General features: G+C 44.0%; 1 protein-coding gene across 1 annotated transcript; it reads right to left on the bottom strand.

Annotated features, from left to right (window-relative positions):
• Window positions 1–210: 210 nt before the first annotated feature.
• PDIA4 (protein disulfide isomerase family A member 4) lies at window positions 211–15,854 on the bottom strand. The gene is made up of 10 exons (XM_032180796.1): window positions 15,721–15,854; window positions 12,477–12,654; window positions 10,171–10,376; window positions 9,333–9,471; window positions 8,940–9,145; window positions 8,141–8,299; window positions 7,134–7,285; window positions 6,586–6,742; window positions 6,267–6,500; window positions 211–5,692 (listed from the first exon to the last, which is right to left on the bottom strand). The coding sequence occupies exons 1-10, from the start codon at window positions 15,815–15,817 to the stop codon at window positions 5,277–5,279; spliced, it is 1,944 nt and encodes a 647-aa protein (XP_032036687.1). The 5' UTR covers window positions 15,818–15,854; the 3' UTR covers window positions 211–5,276.
• Between the last annotated feature and the right edge of the window lie 1,890 nt (window positions 15,855–17,744).

Genomic DNA, 17,744 nt, shown 5'->3' with positions numbered 1-17,744 from the left:
TTATGTGTAGACTTTTTTTTTAAATGGGTACATAGGTTAAATGCAAGTTATTAGGCTTAAACAGCTGGAAACACAGACTGATATATAAAGAAATCAGAGTGAGTAAATGGTCATGTCTAGTCTTGATTTCTCAGACTTTATAGAAATGTGGGTTATCAGTTACTTTTCTTCTGAGCCCACCTTCTGCAGTATTTTTTTTTATGCTACTTCTATCACTTTGAGCAGCAGTGTGCTAGGCTGTATTACAGAATAATTCTCTATTGTAAGACAAAGCATACTAAATTTCAAGAAGGTTACTGTAGCTTAGATAAAGCAAGAAGTAGCACATTAATCAAGAGCAGGCTGACAAACATCAGCTTTCACAATGAAGAAACAAATGGCTGTTCAAAACCCCAGCACAATGAAATCCATCAAAGGATTGGGTTACTGATAGTGATAAGGGTTTTATTTGCATGGTTGTGTTAAATGTAGCTTTATCTTCTCTGTGTTTTTGTTTACCAAGCTGCACAGAGCTTGGGATTTGAACAAAGAGCATTTCTGGAAGGGAAACTTCCGCCTTTCTGATGTATAGAGTCATGGTAACTCACAGAGGAAATCTTTTCCTCTCTACAAGCAGAGATGAAAATGGAGAGTGGCCACAACCTTCCAGACCAAGTCGTTCCTGTACCGAGCAGTCTCACTCAGCCTCTGCCAAGGACTTGGCCAGACAGGCCTTCAGGAGTTCCCGAGAGCCATGGTACAAAGACTCAGGTAACCACAAGGTGGCTTCGCGTAAGACCAGCTGTTCATGGCACAGGAACCTCATTCATGCTGAAATGACAGTAGTCCATGGCTCCTGGACTGTGGAAGGATGCACAATAGCATCTAAAGAAGTCAGCTTCAGGGCCAAGGGTCTGCCAAAGATGAGCAAGCAGCCTTCTGCGCTCTGTGGGACTCTGGACACAGATTTCAAGTGAGGCTGTGTGCCTAGAAAGCTTTTGCCAGCCCATGGCTTCCTGCAACCTACTACAGGTTCAGGCAGGAAAAGCAGGGAAGCCCTTCTTCCTTGACACCAGGGGACCCTGGCCACCATGGACCATGGTGATTTGTAGTGATTCCTGTGACAACACACAATTCAAACCAATGTCCCTGAAAAACCTAGTAACAGAGGCAAGGTAGTGCAGCACTTCAGAGCTTTCAGATACCATTGGTCACAGCTACCCACTTTTTACCAAAAAGGGAGCTATGCAACTTAAGCAATTTGGCTTTTGCTTGCTGTACTTAACAAATACATGGCTTTGTATCACTTTTGTGGATTACATACTCGCTTGCATGGGGCTTGATATACTCATTACCCCACAGGCTGCAACACTCAGTCCTCTGATCCTTGTACAGTTCCACTTCATATCATGACCAAATGCATTTTGGAGCACAGCCAGCTTGCAGGGGTTTTACCTGCCTACTGTAAGAGAAAGGACAGAATTTTGACCACATTTATTGCTGCTTTCTGAAGTCTTTAACCCCTAACATACATTCTTATTCACAGTTGATTTTCCAGAAGCCCATTATCTCAACATATAGCCTTACACGAGGGCAAATATCTTCATGAAATTGTCTGCTCTGTAATGCCTCGCTTGCTACCAAACACATCTTGGGCCATCCCCAAACATCACCATAATTAACAGCTTAGAAGAACAAAATTGTTTTGTAGAAGCCAGGTTGTAACTTTGATTGCAGAAAGATGGCTTGTTAATCTCTTTCAATACAAAACAAAAAGTCAGCATCAAGGTCCCAGGACAGCATTTGCTGTGGCCTTGACTACCCTACAGATAGAACAGAAACTCAGTTTCAGCAAATGAGTGGCTGTGCTGCCACCCCAGTCCTCTGCCCTTCAGGGCAAGGGAGTAGCCGTGAAGTCTCAGCTCTGACTACATAAACTGTACCCCCGTTTACAGATGATTTTTTTCCCACCCTCAAAGCTGTGCATGAGAACATGATCTGGTAAGTAGGTCTTTCCCACTGAGCTCCTTGCAGCCTATCTGGGAATGGTTACTGCTATGCAATCGTGTGCTGAAGCCTGAACTGTAAGCTTTCTTCCACTTGAAACTACAACCAGAGGTGGTATCATATGCTTGTACAGCTGTGTTAAGATCAGGTGACCTCCTCCCTTGCTTTTTTGCACTGTGTGTATTTTTTCTCCCCTTTTTGTAAGAGGTGAAACACCAAAACTGACCAGTAGCACTTAGGTAATACCTTAATGGAGTTTAGGATGAATAGACGCCACTCTAATGTGAAAGGGAAACAGAAAGGGAACAGAACAGAAACAGAAAGGGAAAAGCATTTAATAGAAGTAGATGGTATGACTTATTTTCCTTATAGGCATCAAGCATATTTTTGGAAAAGTCACCTTTCAAGTAGATAGCTTTATCTAGCCACGGCCTAATGATCAAACCACCCCAGTGAGACTCCTAGCTCAGGGCCAAGTCTCAGAGAAAGTCTGTGAGATGCTGACAATGCACGCAACGGGATGGGATATTGGAGCTAAGGAAGTTCATTTGCTTTCCAGTATAACTTTGCTTCAAGTTGAGAGACAACAGAATTCTTTAGTCTGCTGGAAAGTAGTCAGGATAAATACATCAGTTACAGAGTGGAGGTGCCGAGGAGCACAGGCAAGGACTTGTGAGAAATACAGCCAAATGACACCAACACAGAATGAGGAATTCTCCACTCTTTAATGCTCATAAACCAAACCTATAACCTCATGGTTGTAACTAACTCATGGCAACAGTGCCTGCTCTTGCAGCTCACAGATGCCAGGAAATTAAATTAGTAATACTACAGCTAGGCTTATTTCTCTCTTACACAGCTCTGACTCGAGCACTGCCACCCCAAAATACAATCCAGTCCCTGAGCACAGCCCTAAGTATCTGCAACCCAGGCTGTCTCCACCTGCAAAGGCAGGGAAGAGAAAGCACACAGGACTGCCATGCAAGCACAGCTCTGCCACTCCCAGGGCCTTGTATAGCTGCAAGGCTCTCGGCAGGCTGGAGAGCTTGCTTTCAACCCAGTGGCTTCTGCCCACACAGCCTCCTGTGGAAGACAGATCTCCAGAAACAGTACTGGCAGTGATATGAAGTTAGCAGCTGCAAGAAGAGAGGTGGAAAATTCTTATCAGCTTTTGACATTTACTGTCCCAAGAATGGAGCCTCAGCCCCAGCTTTAGTCCTCAGCACCAGCAAGGGATTCCCTCCCCCACTACATGTTCTATATTTATCTGTGTCCTCCTGTTGGTTAGGCAACATCTGTTTTGGAATAAATACCTACAAGCCTGCAACTACGCTATTGTAAGAGCAAATGATAAGCAGGAGCACTTTAGTTTCCCGCAGCGTTAAGTGAGGTATCTCAGGGATAGAACCTAAACTATGTTTGAGAACAGATTTAGAAAGTCTGTGCTTGCTTCTTTGAAAAACCGAGCTGATAGGAACTGGCAGAGACAGGACAGAACATTCTGCTTGGGTTATATACATCCTCTAAAGCTGAAAAATCATCTTAAACACATTGACGCTCAGCTAAGTTTGATCTCAGTCCTATTACCTACACAATTACCACAGATTGTGGCCTCTGAAGGCTCTACAGAAAAGCTGTAAACAGAAACAGCAAATGATGAAGATAACGCACTTTGGAAGAGTCTTGTAGATGAAGCATTGCCTAAACTTAACATGCATCTGTATGTTTAGGGACAGTATAGGAAAGCCTTTTCTACTCTGAAGAGAAGACTAACAATGCCAGGGAATGAAGTAAATGACTACACCTGCTTTAACACAAAGCAGCAATTGAGATGTTATCCTGAGTAAGTAAATGCTCAGCACTTCTCAGCTTCCTCTGATAAGCAACAGGAGCTAAATGCAATCTCTCACACCCCAGCACTCTATGGAGATCTAATACCATCCCCTTCATTCATAATCTGCTGGTGAGCTTTGTTCAATAGCTTCAGTTTAATTTTTAGTGAAGGGAAAGCTTTCATGCAGTCTCATTCACCTCTGCGAGAGTTTAGTCATACTTTGCTGGGTAGGTTGTTAACTGTCAGGTGGAAACAGTCCCTTACTGAGGCAGAGGCATACCCCCTTTAACAGGGATGTAAAGTACACTAGGAGAGGAGAAGCATTACTTGTCCCTTTGCAGGCTTTGGGTTGTATTTTAACAACCAAATCCTGGATGTGGGTTTATTCTTGCTACACAGAAGATGCCGTCTCATCAGGAGAAAAAAAGACTGTGTGGTGGTTTTAGATTTCACACCCTCCAAAAAGTTGAAAAACTAATGCAGCACAGAAACAGAGGGAAGACTTGGTCTTTTGGTCTTTTCTAAGACAGAAAACAATGCTGCTAGGTCAGGAGCATTACCTGTAAAGTTAAGTTTGCTGCAAAATTGCTCCAGTGACATTCAAGTGGCACACGCTATGGCATCAGAGTTCTGGAAAAAGGCAGGCTGTTTCTGAACTGTTAAGTCCAGTCTTTCCCACAGAAGAATCAGTACCAAACACTATCTTCTCTGAGACAGCAACACACAGACCTGGTATCAGAATCCAAGCACTAGCCCCACTAGATGTTATTTCCATCATGCTCCAATTGCTCCAAAACATATTTGGGAAGACTAAGATATAAATTGGTCAATATGAACACGTATCAAATTTTTCTAAGTGACTTCTCATTATTATATCATCACCCGCTCTACAGAGATCCATAAATCAAAAGCAGACAAGTCTAGTGTGTATTTAGCACGTTACTGGTGTCTTATCTCAATAGCACTGAGTACTTCATCCACACTTTAGAAAACCCCCTTTCTTACCCTCAATCTATACAGTAATACAGTCACCTGAGTAAGTATACAGAAATATAGCAAGAGAGCTTGGCTTCCTGCTCCCAAAGTAACTATACCAACAAAGAAGACAAGTATATTTGGTAGAGGAATTTGGTTTTCTCTTTTTGGTAGTATCTTTTAACTTCTAAAAAACAGTTGCATTGAAATCAAAGAATCAAGGTCAAGATAGTCACAAAAAATAAAGGATGTATTTTTCCTCCAAAGATCAAAACCATAACTAACGTAAGACATTCATATCATAGAAGTTCAGTGTCCAGAGAAAACTTTCCTGCAATGCAAAAAGACATACTGCAATTGCTTTACTGCTCAACAATTTCCTTGTTCCAACTGCTGAATTCTTCTCTCAGGAAGTTTTGTCGGTAACTTTCTTTAAACTACAAGGTACAAAAAATTCTTTCTTTACCATCCCTCATCTTATCTAAAGCTCTTCTTTTGTTCTGGAGAGTTTTGTCGCATGCTCCTCTATGAATTTGCTCAAATGCTCTAAATCTCTGTCCCCGCCTTCAAATTTAATAGGATTGTTCTTCTTGTCCTTCGGAGAGAAGTAGATAGTAGGGAATCCTTCTACTTTGTAGTGGTCATTTGTCACGTCATTGGCAGTAGCATCCATCTTGGCTATGACTAGATTTTTCTCATTCTTGTATTTTTTGCCTAGCTCATTATACACTGGTTCTAGTTTCTTGCAGTGTCCACACCACGGGGCATAGAACTCTATGAGAACATCATTCTTTGGATCCATTACTATGGTATCAAAAGTTTTACCCACTACCACTTTCACAGGCCCTTTGTTATTTTTTGGCACCGGCTGGGACTTCACAATAGGCTTCAGTTTTCCTAGAAGAAAGGAAAACACGCACCATTATTAGTGTAGAATAAAAACAATCCTTATGATCTCCCCTAAGAAAGGGCAGAAGTACATTCTCACACCAAGGAAAAGTGTTGCACCACTAAATGAGCTTACCTCTACAGGAAACACTGGCTAGCTTGCTGACTATTTTTTTAGTATGGCAAGCTTGTGAAATATTGGCAACAATATCTCAATTCTCTATAAGCTTCCTCCCGTTTTTTCTGGTATCCATCCATAATGTATTAGACAGTGACTTACACTAGCCATGAATATGAATGATCAACAGGCACTTCAAAGCTACAAGCAGCTTTTAGGCTTACCAAACACATTCAGTGTTAGCTAGATATTAGCTAGTGTCAGCTAGATGCCACAGCATAGATAAAACAACGAAGTTAATGTACCAAGGTTAAAAGAAAAAAAAAAAAAGGCAAGAATCATCCAAAAGTTTTAAGCCACAGAGCGCCACAAGGTTGCACATATGATTTTATTGTAGCCATAATACTGGGAAAAAGTGATGGAAGGAAAACAAGCAAATGTCTTTTTTCTTTTTAGGAACTATACCTTTTTTGAATGCCAGCACGAATTGCCTGAGTACATCAGAATCAAACTCCTCTGGCTCCATGGCATATTTCTTGCCACCTTCATCCAGAATGGCAACATTGACATCCTCTCCACTCTCAAGAAGTCCTAAATCCTTTATTTCAGAAGAATAATCTTCCTCATCAGAAACAGCAAACACATATTCAGGGAAGTCCTTGGCCACTTCCAGAACTTTGCCTCTCCAGTACTGAGTAGCTAAAGAACCAGAATACAACAGGATTAGTGATTTCTAGTTACTTATCGCTTGCTTCCTTCCAAAGAAGAGGGATGGTGAACTTACCAACACGATAGTCAAAACTGAAGTCTACAGTATAATAGACAACCACTAGAGGACGCTTCGTGTATCTTTTAACATCATTGGAAGGCTTGCGATGACCAACTAGAGGCAAAGCATGTTTTAGCACGTGCTCTTTGATCTCTGATCCATCTGTAGAATCCTGCCAAAAAAAAGAAAAACAGGGAAAAGACATGCGAATAAGTGGCATTTCTGTTACACAGTACTGGAAACTAGTATTTGTGCATGCATGACTAAGGAAGTGGCATGTTATAAACAATGCCCTCACCATATTCTTCAAATCCTTAAGCATTAATAATTATTTAGTGTTCTACCCCTAACCTGAACATTGCAGTAGTAAATTATTTGAATGCATAATCTCTGCGTTAATTTCATAAAGTTTTGAAGAACAAACCAAAATAATTTCAGGAGACAAACAGGTCGCCTCACATATGTAATGGACTATTTCCATCAGAAAGATGTCAACTGCTCATACATACAAATAAAGCCTTCAATCTCTTCAGAAACTTTGTAGCGTTGGACCAATTACTCACTTTAAGATCCAAAATATGCATCTTGGGCTCATGCTTTGACTGAAATTTTTCTGGTTGCATTACAACCAGTTTTCCAGGAGATGCTTTCAATAGTTTTGCAATCTCGTTGCTGAAGGTGTGGTGAAACTTGTAGTCTTCTCTTAAGCCATTAGCTGAAAAAAGGTTAAGAAAAATGAAGAGTCATAAAGAACTGAACTGACAGCCTTCAACCAAAATCTTAGTACTGTACTGCACAGAAATTCTCTCAGACACGTTATGGCCCAGAGTCTTAGGTAACAGCTCTCACCTCCAAACTGGGAAACATGGGAGACAGTTCTGTATCTTGCCATGCCAGAACTGCCAGATCAGCTCTTAATCCAGATATAAACAATGGCAGCCCCAGAAACAGGCATAGCCATGTCATGAGGAATAGCCCTTACTTCTCTCAAGGCTCAAACAGAAAGAGAGTGGCTGTAAGTAAATCAATCCTGTGAGACAAGGATTGATTAGAGGATCTGAGCACTTACAGTGCTTTGCCTCTTACGCGTGGTAGCAAAAATTGTTAACAGGACTATCAGCGTGTTATGTCAATGTGGTGGTAAAAATAAGCATTGCTGGGAATGGTTAAGCTAAACTGACCCAGAGATGGATGATGATCCTTCCTTAAAGTCTCTCCACCCCAAATAAACTCAGTAGAGTCCAGCCTCTGGAACTGTCAGATATGAAGCCAACAAAAGCACATGACAAAGCTAGCAAGAAGCTGTGACTTGTTCCTCAGCTAGGAATTTTCTTTAGGGATGCAACATCAAGAGATTATGTCCTGTGACTTGCCGATACTTCAGTTACACGATCAAGACCTGGTATGAGCTTTTTTCCTTGAGTAAAAGTGGAAGATCACCCTTCAGTCTCCTTTTCCCTCTTTAAGTCCCTTACTGAATTCAGAGCAAAAATAAAGGAACTTCTCATGCATAAAGTCTTGGACAGAATATCAACAACCTGGTCTTCTAATATTTTAAAATATTACTTACCTGCTTCCTGATAGAGCTGATAGGCTTTGTCAGTCTCTCCGCTAAAGATACCAATAATGATGACATCATCCCCATCCTTCAGAAATTCCTGTACCTGCTTGGTAGCCTGAATCTGTTTAGATGGAGGACCAGCCTGTTCAATCATGTAGTCGACAATACCTGCGAGACAAACCCACCCCCAAGAAATTGCTTAGAACATTTACTGAACTGAAAGGTTCAGGCATTTTCTCTACAGCATCGTTTAATACCATATTCCCCACTGACACCTTTCTTTCTGTGCAGCCTTTCCACAATAACCAAGAGACCACATCAACAGGACTGCAGTCATGGTCTTCAAAGGCTTCAGTTCTGGATAGTCTCTTTTAGGCTGCTTTCAAGGACTTCCATGGATATCAGATCCAATTACCTTCCCAGTAATTCATCTTTTTGAAATTTTAGATCCTCCATAGTCTTGTGACCCTGCTATGAGACATGATTCCACTCGGATATTGCTAATTCTTCTCTCAATATTACTGAGCACTTCACCAGCCCTTACACAGCAGGGCAACTAATGGCTGCTCATTTACTCATACTGCCAGCTTGTACATTTACTTTATATTAAAAGGAGCTTACAGTGCCACCATAAGATGTTACAAGGATAAGACTAATTTATTCTGCTGGCTTGTGTAGATATGACTACATCTTTTTTTCAGGTTCCTCTAACTACTATTCCTAGGATGCGAACAAGTTTGCAAGCTCTAGTGTTACATCAATACATTTATAGTCAAGCCCAAAGAAAATAAAAGAGAAGGCACAATACCATATTTTTCTCGGGGACCATTGTAGTCATAAGGTTTGCCTTTGCGGAATATTTTCAGAGTTGGGTAGCCACTAACATCAAACTTCTTTGCAAGGTCAGTTTCAGCAGTGGCATCGACTTTAGCCAGAGGAATAGGAGGTGTGCGCTTGCTGAGCTCCTGAGCAGCCTTCTCATATTCTGGAGCAAGCCTTTTGCAGTGTCCGCACCTAAAGAAGGAGGAAGGTGAAAGGCAATTTTTACAATGTACATGTATAGTCCTGCTAGTTACCTTTACCTCTGCAGTGAAAGAGCTGCAAGCCTCTTTATTAGAGACATAATGACAGAAAACAGCTTCAACAAGCACGTTCAGGCCAGCTGTGCTAGTAAAGCAGAGGTGACTGCCTTCCTGCTTACCATGGAGCATAGAATTCCACCAGAATTATGTCAGCACCATTCACAACATCATCAAAGTTATCTTGGGTCAATACCATTGTAGCTTCTGGTGGAGGAGTCCAGTTGGGGTCAGAAACCTCCTTGACTTTGGCTACAATTTCTGAAAGATAGTTCAATAGCCCAGTTAAAGTTTGCACTATCACATCTGTAGCATATCAAAAGGAAGAGTCAACATCAAGATATCAGAGCAGCAAGCACGGTCTTAGAACAAACAGTCAAGTTTTTATATTGGTTTACACTATATCACTTTTTTTTTTTTTTTTTTTTTTTTTTTTAATAAAGCTCCTTTATAGTCTACTTTACTGCTGGTATTGCCAAGGTCTTTAATATTCTCTTCACCTACTCAGCACCTGAATTATGCAGAACACAGTCTATACTTCACAGCAAGTTATTATGTGAATTCCATTCAAAGCAGACAGAAAAGGTAGTTTTTCCTTCTGACTGGAGTGAAGATAGACAAGTTCATTAAGTGAGAAACACAGGGTTTTATACCCAATGTCAATTTACAAACCTGATGTTTCCTACTGGCTGATCTCTCATCAAGCACAACAATACCTCCTACTCTAATCAAGTAATGATTTTAAAAACCTTTCCTCACTAAAAGCACTACAGATTACCTGCAGAATTACCTTCTAGTACAGAGAATTTAGAAGACTGGACAAAATTTCAGCCTTCATAATACTGTTCCTCTTAACACAATGGAATTTGAGATCAAAGTCCTTGAAAATACATGGTCTGAGTAGCAAAACAATACAATTCCTTGCTTTGTCATGAAGAACTGTAAGGGACTGGTGCTTACCATCTTCTGTTCGAGAACCATCATAGTCAACAGGCTGGCCTTTTTTCAGGATTTTAATGGTTGGGTAGCCACTGACATCAAAACGACTTGCTAGCGAAGTGGCTGCAGTAGCATCAATTTTGGCAACTGGAATAGGAGGGTCATTTTCTTTCAAAGTTTTGGCTATCTTCTCATATTCAGGAGCAAACTGCTTGCAGTGCCCACACCTGTAAAAGACAAAAGTAGACAGATAAATGCAAGGCAGACATGGAGATGTATTTTACTACCCCACATTTCCAGGAGGCCTTCTACCAGATGTTCACAGTATCAAGAGTATTTGTCTTGCTATATTTTCAGACTCATGGGGGGTGGTAGTGGTGGTGAGAGGGCAAGAGATGCTATAGCTAGTTCACTCAAATCACAACCTTTCTTCTTTTTCCACTCCCACACCTATTCAAAAGATACCATATATGCTTCTTAAAGCCTCCGTAAGAAAATTTAATGACTACTTCTACAAAGTTGCAAACCTTGTACTGTGCTTCTCCTCCCTGCCCCCAGATAGCATCTCACTCAGACTTCAGCTTCTCCCTAATCTGATCTGGGTTCATCTTCTCTATCTGGTACCCTAAAATTAAACTGAAGAGAAAAATGAACCAGAAGTTAACTGGGCTTTAATGAAGCCTCGCATCCACTCTCATATCATAACACCTGTTCTCTCTGACCATGCCAAAACTCTCTGGGAAGAGCATGACTTACTGCTGCAAAAAATGGCACAGCAGAGGATACCAGCATATGAGAAGCTGAATATAGCTTGACAAACTGAAGACAGAACAGGAAAAAAAAAGTAGCATGTAACAGACAGCCTGTATTCCTTAGCCTCTCAACTGGCAGGAGAGGGTGGAGGAAAAAAAGAAGTGTCTAGTCTGTGGTGACAACACATCCTTCTACTTGGTTATATTAAGCTTCACGTTCAGTTTTCAAGCTGGCAAACTACAGTTGCCAAAAAGGAATAGGCTTCCATGTGATGAGACTGGTATTAGATAAAACACAACTCTCCCTCAAGTGAGATCATACTCACCCCCCCCCCCCCCCCCCCCCCCCCACTCAAAGACTAGAAAAAGTCCTGGACATCAGGAATAGGTTCTTCACCAAGAGGGTTGTCGTGCACTGGAACAGGCTCCCCAGTGAAGTAGTCACTGCACCAAGCCTGTCTGAATTTAAAAAGCAATTGGACTGTGCACTTAGTCACATGGTCTGAACTTTTGGGCAGACCTGTGCGGTGCCAGGAGTTGGACTTGATGATCCTTATGGGTCCCTTCCAACTTGGGATATTCTATGATTCTATGAAACAGGACACATGGGTAAGTCAAATGAATTATCCATTATAACACTAAGCCACAAAGGAAGAGAGGTTCTGGCAGCAGCACTAATGCACCAGCTTGACTGCAAATAGTCTACTCTTATTTTTCCCATTAATGATCCTCATTATTTTTGCCCATAATAATGCAAAAAAAAAAAAAAAGGATACATTCTGGTTTAAGTTCTCTGTCTCAGTTGTACACAGGTAAATCCATGGTAGCTCCCAAGTGTACTGGTGTAACTCAGCGTACATGATCAAAATTCTGCTGGCGTACGTGGCACTGTTTAAACTAGAAGTATGAAGGAACTATATCCTTACACCGCATCCTTCTGGCAAGGACAAAGACTGGAACTTCAAAAGGAAAACCTCCCAGTTAGGCAGGCCTCCTTCTCGAAGTACATCTAGAAGTACACTGGTTTTAGATAGGCCAACAGGACAAGACAGCGGGCTGCATGGTCATACTGCACAACTTTTCTGGGGCTCACTGGGACCATCTCTGTTCCCTGACAAGAATAGAGCAGAGACAGACCCCGAGCAGTGCTTCCCCTGGCACAGGAGCCCTCAGTATGACCTAAACACGTGGTGACAGAAAACAGCATGCTCTTTCCTATGTTACAGGAGCAGGGAAAGGGATACCTCCAGAACCATCTCCTGCCCTGGACAACAGCACAGTCCAGTACTGGTCCTCCTTGGCCTTTGAAACCACCTATGCTTTTAAACCAGTCATGACCCAGACATCTGCTTTTAGAATCACAGCCTACTAACATGAGGAAACAGTATCAACAACTCCTCACTCCCTAAAACAGTTCAGATAGATACTTGGTAAAGAGTAGAAACAAACAAGCAAACATCTCTACCCCAAAAACAACAGCCCAAGCTCACTTTTTAGGATTGCATATTGCCAAAAAATCCCCCAGAACCCATCCCATTCTGCCACCTAAGGAGGTGCTGAAGACCGTGAACTCACCATGGCGCGTAGAACTCCAGCAGCACAGTGTCCTTGTCTGCAGTAAAGGTGTCAAAGTTTGCATCATTCAAGATCAACACACCATTCTCTTCTTTAACTTCAGAATCATCATCGTCATCATCTTCCTCTTCATCATCGTCATCATCATCATCATCATCAATTTCTTTTGTAAGTGATTCTGGAAAAGTAGAATTAAAAAAAATGCAGTACAGAGTAGATTGTGTCAAGCTTAATGTTTCAGTAACTACCAGGTTAAAGATGGATTAGATGTATCCTGTACTTAAAGAAGTACTAGGTCAGTTCCTGTTCCACATCCAGTGACAGCTGCCCAAGTTTGGGAATTTTTGTTTCCATCCCCAACTGCTCAAGCCCAGCCCTGCCACCCCGACCTATCCTGCTTTCAGTTACATACATGTTTCAATTCATTAAAGAGGCTTTCTACGTGCAAAAGCATCACTCTGCTTGTAGGCTCAGAATCAGCACCAGGCTGTGGAGCGAGTGTAAAAACAAACTGACTGTCACATAACACACCCCTGCAAACCCATCCCCAGGCATATGATAGATACAAGATGCCCTTCTGAAACAAATGGAGTGAGGCCCCCCACCCAGGGGGCCCTTTGGTTTCAGGAGTCCAAAACCACTGGTCTAGAACAGGCCTTTGGAGAAGACAGATTTGCTCAATTTGAGAAGCGGGACTTGCACATGAAATCTGATGCCAAGACACTTCAGCCAGTTCAGTCTGCCTTAGAATTTGAGATGGTGTCTTTAACATTTGATCATTCACGTGTTCTTTTAAAGACGTTATTAAAACTGCTATAATTCTAGGCAAACAAACCTTACTGAATGTTTTTATAGGAATTTCAGTCACAGAACAAATGATGACAGTACGTCATCCCTAATGTAAAACATGCATCAGTGTAACTAAGGTCCTTTTAGCCACATGGAGTTCCATGGTTAAAAAAGCAGGAAGAAGATTAAAAGTTGCCTTGTTCAAAACTATATATTCTCTACCTAAGTTTAGCTAGCTTTCAACTACGTTGACATGCAGGACTGCAGGAGGCAGTAGATAATGTACACATAGTCTATGTGTCCAGGACAAGAATTCTGAAAATACTCTTGATTTTGCCTGGAATTTGAAGTCAAGAATTACAAATATGTAATATTCAGTGGCCAGGTACAAACAGAAAAAAATGGAAGAAAACCCAGTTTATTTTCAGGCCAACAGCAAACCACAGCAACATTCTCATCATGGACATTATACCACTAAATACCGATAACCATTTTTATGTTAAAAGATACTAAAAAAAAAGTAAGTGCATATGCTCTCTGCATAAACATATTTTCTAGAGGAGGGTATATTTTAATTAGAACCCAGTTTTATACAATGCCAAAATAGTGAAGTCTCTAACACAGTCAGAGATCACAGGAGATCATTTATCACATAATGGATGTCACCTGGATTAAGTTTCTTAACAACTACTACTGTTTCCCTCTCATCTAAACATCAGCTAAAAGCACTATTTACAACTGGACAATGCCTTCTGTGTTGCTGCCTCAGAGCACTTGCAGTAGTAGAAGGGCTGAGCTTCCAAACACACTACAAGAGAATTCCTAAGGCATTCATTTATTTACATTTGGGAATGCCACTGTGAGAAAGTTAGCTGTCAGGGGTGTTCAGCAGCCAAAACTTCTGCTGACACAGTGCTCAGTAGATTCAAGGGCTGTATTTTACTGCAGGGAGTTCCAGGCTGGTGTGTGCCTGGATTCCCAGGGAGCTGTGCAATACCCGTTGCTTTTCCAAGCAAAGCACATCAGACTTGACTTTTTAACAAGGAAGGAACTTGAGCAAAACTCATTAGTCAATTCTTCTTGTGCAGCTTTGAAACTGACCAGACTGCAAGTCTTGTTTCTGCTCACAACATTAGCTTCCCTCCTGTAAGAAAAAGACTGCTGCAGTAACAGCAACATAAGCTCGGAGCTTGGAAAGGCAAGAACCAAGAATCACACATGGAGATTCTGCTCAAATTAAGAACTCTAAACCACTGGATCTCATGTGTATCACTGAAGTAATTTTATATCTTTCACTGGAAGCAGTTGCACAGCCTGCCAACATGAAGCTTTGACACGGATGTATGGTCATTACACACATCTACTTCCTCCTCCCCAGAGGTGGAGGCATGATAAAGGCACGTAAAATCAGGACTCTAGGCCTTCCAAAATATCTTAAGGAGAACATGCATTTCTGTAACAATCATGAACTCATCCTCTGGAGTCTGTAGCTTCACTGACACTTAGGATCGCTTTAGCTACCTCTATCGCCTCTCCCAGCATTGGGACCGAAAGACCTGCTTTAAGGACCTGAGCAGCTAAGGGGGCAGTGAGGCTTTTGTCATTAAGGAACTTTGCTTTGAGTCGATTTACATTTTCAAGAGAACAGACAGAGAATGAGTGTAACTGTGACATCTAATACAGTAGAAGTAACAAGTTAGTATTTGTATAACACAGCTCAAGAAAATAAAACAGCTGCACCCAAACTATCTTTGTTTCTTAAAGCTACTTGCAAAGAAGGTTAACAAGGCAGTGAAACTACAGCTCTGCTATAACTTGTCCTCAAGTAGAGTACGAAGAGTTTCATACCCCAAATTTCAACGCATTATTACTTAAGCCAACTAATAAAGATGATGCTCATTTTAAAACTCCAGGTATGTGACACTGACTGGCAGGCCTTTTTTGGGATGATGGGCTACTCTAACTGATACTGATTTATGCAGTGGCTTTACTGAACTTTCAACCCTTGCTGGAAACCTGGCCTGAAAAGTTTTCCATGTGTAAGATGATTCCTGTGTGAAAAAGCTGGACCCAAACACGGACAGCTTCTGGATGCTGCCTGGAAGCCTCCTTTGGGAAGGGCAGCGTCGAGGCTGCTTCCAGCCAGCTGACCTCCATCTCCAGAAACACGGAGGCCGAGACCTGTAATCTGCAGCCAGGTCACTCAAAAGCCTTATTTAGGAAAGCCGCTTTCCTCCACCTTTTCCGTACCGGATTCTCTGCGTGGACCCTGCCTTGTAGCCATGCAAGGGGCGTAACAGCCACGGCCTGCCCATCGCAACTCCGGGGCTTTGCCACACGCTTACAACCACCCGATTTAATCAGCAGAGATGGAACAAGCGCAAACCCCCCCCCCCCCCCATCCCCCCGGCCCGAAGCGGGGCTCCCCACGGCTCCCGCCCCGCCCCGCGCTCACCTTCGTCCTCCTCGGCCGCCGCGCCGCGCGCCAGCACGGCCAGCGCCAGCGCCACCCCCAGCAGCAGCAGCAGCGCCCGCACCCCGCGACGCCTCATCCCGCCGCTGCTACTCCTGCTGCTGCTGCTGCTCCTACTGCTGCTGCTGCTGCTGCTGCCGCCGCCGCCTCGGCGCGCCCCCTGATTGGCTGCTGCCGCCGCCCGTCCCGGCCCGGCTCCGCTGCGGCGGGGCGAGGAGCGCACGGGGCCGTCGGCGCGCAGCTGCACGCCCTGCTCTGAGCTGCCGCGCGCCCATTGGCTGCCCGCCGGCCGCCAACCGCCGGCCGCCACGAGCATGGTGGCGCAGCCGCGCTGCGAGCGGAGGGGCGGCCGCGGGGAGGGAAGGGAGCGGGGGTTCCCCGCCCGCCCGCCGGGCGTAGCGCGACGTTGGCGCTGGGGACTGGCGGGCGCCGCCGGGGGGAGGGCGCAAGGGCGGTGGCGGCGGCCTGTCAGGGCGAGCCGCGTGCGCGGCGGGCGGGGGCTGCCCGTGAGGGGGCGGTGAGGGGCCGCAGGGGGCGGGTGGGCGTGTGAGGTGACAGAACGGCACACAAAAAAAATCCTGCTTTTAGTTAATTATTATTTTTTTTTCTTCAAATTAAATGTGTATTGCTACAGCCGAGTGGGACCTTGTGAGACCTGGTTTGAAAAGCTGTCTTGATCCCGCCGGATTTTGGAATAAATATGAAAATAAACAGAGTTTGTTCTGATGATGTGTTTTATTGGCGTAGGCGCACAGTAATGTGGTGGTGGTACATAGCCGGGTTGGATACTGCCCTGAATGTGAAAAATTAAAGATTATAGGAGGTTGCTGTTCACAGGGTGTTGGTTAACACGACCATTGATTTGAATGTAGTGCGGGTGTGTGAAATATTTCCTGCCTTCCTCATCTGGGTTCGCAAGAGAAATATTTACAGGGTGTCTGGCTAACATGACCATTGATTTGTGGCCACAAGATAGAGCACAGGAAGTTCCACACCAACATGCGAAAAAACTTCTTCACGGTGAGGGTGATGGAGCACTGGGACAGGCTGCCCAGGGAAGCTGTGGAGTCTCCTTCTCTGGAGATATTCAAGGTCCGTCTGGACACCTACCTGGGCAGCCTGCTCTAGGGAACCTGCTTTGGCAGGGGGGTTGAACCCAATGAGCTCTCGAGGTCCCTTCCAACCCCTACAATTCTGTGATTTGAGTGTATTGCTGTAAAGCTCTGCAGGAGGATCTGGATAGGCTGGACCGATGGGCTGAGGTCAACTGCATGAAGTTTAACAAGGCCAAGTGCCGGGTCCTGCACCTGGGGCGCAATAACCCCAAGCAGAGCTACAGGCTGGGAGAGGAATGGTTGGAAAGCTGCCAGGCAGAGAAGGACCTGGGAGTGATGGTGGATAGTCGGCTGAATATGAGCCAGCAGTGTGCTCAGGTGGCCAAGAAGGCCAACGGCATCCTGGCTTGTATTAGGAACAGCGTGACCAGCAGGGCTAGGGAGGTGATCGTCCCCCTGTACTCAGCTCTGGTGAGGCCGCACCTCGAGTACTGTGTTCAGTTTTGGGCCCCTCGCTACAAGAAGGACATCGAGGTGCTTGAGCGGGTGCAGAGAAGGGCGACGAAGCTGGTGAGGGGCCTGGAGAACAAGTCCTACGAGGAGCGGCTGAGGGAGCTGGGCTTGTTCAGCCTGGAGAAGAGGAGGCTCAGGGGCGACCTTATCGCTCTTTTTAGGTACCTCAAGGGAGGCTGTAGCGAGGTGGGGGTTGGCCTGTTCTCCCACGTGCCTGGTGACAGGACGAGGGGGAATGGGTTTAAGTTGAGCCAGGGGAGTTTTAGGCTAGATGTTAGGAAGAACTTCTTCACTGAAAGGGTTGTGAGGCATTGGAACAGGCTGCCCAGGGAAGTGGTGGAGTCACCATCCTTGGAAGTCTTCAAAAAACGTTTAGATGTAGAGCTTAGGGATATGGTTTAGTGGAGGGCTGTTAGCGTTAGGTTGGAGGTTGGACTC

Source organism: Aythya fuligula, chromosome 2 (assembly GCF_009819795.1).
Source record: "Aythya fuligula isolate bAytFul2 chromosome 2, bAytFul2.pri, whole genome shotgun sequence".
NCBI lineage: Eukaryota > Metazoa > Chordata > Aves > Anseriformes > Anatidae > Aythya > Aythya fuligula.
Note: the sequence above shows the minus strand (reverse complement) of the source record. Positions and strands in the feature narration are given on the sequence as shown.

Bases quoted from the DNA above. Each gene is read 5' to 3' on its own strand.
- PDIA4 (XM_032180796.1), bottom strand. From the start codon at position 15,817: ATGAGGCGTCGCGGGGTGCGGGCGCTGCTGCTGCTGCTGGGGGTGGCG. The intron at 12,655-15,720 runs GTGAGCGCGGGG...CTACTTTTCCAG, and splicing joins GGCGGCCGAGGAGGACGAAG to AATCACTTACAAAAGAAATT. The intron at 8,300-8,939 runs GTATTGTGCCTT...TTTGTCTCGCAG, and splicing joins TGGTCCCCGAGAAAAATATG to GTATTGTCGACTACATGATT.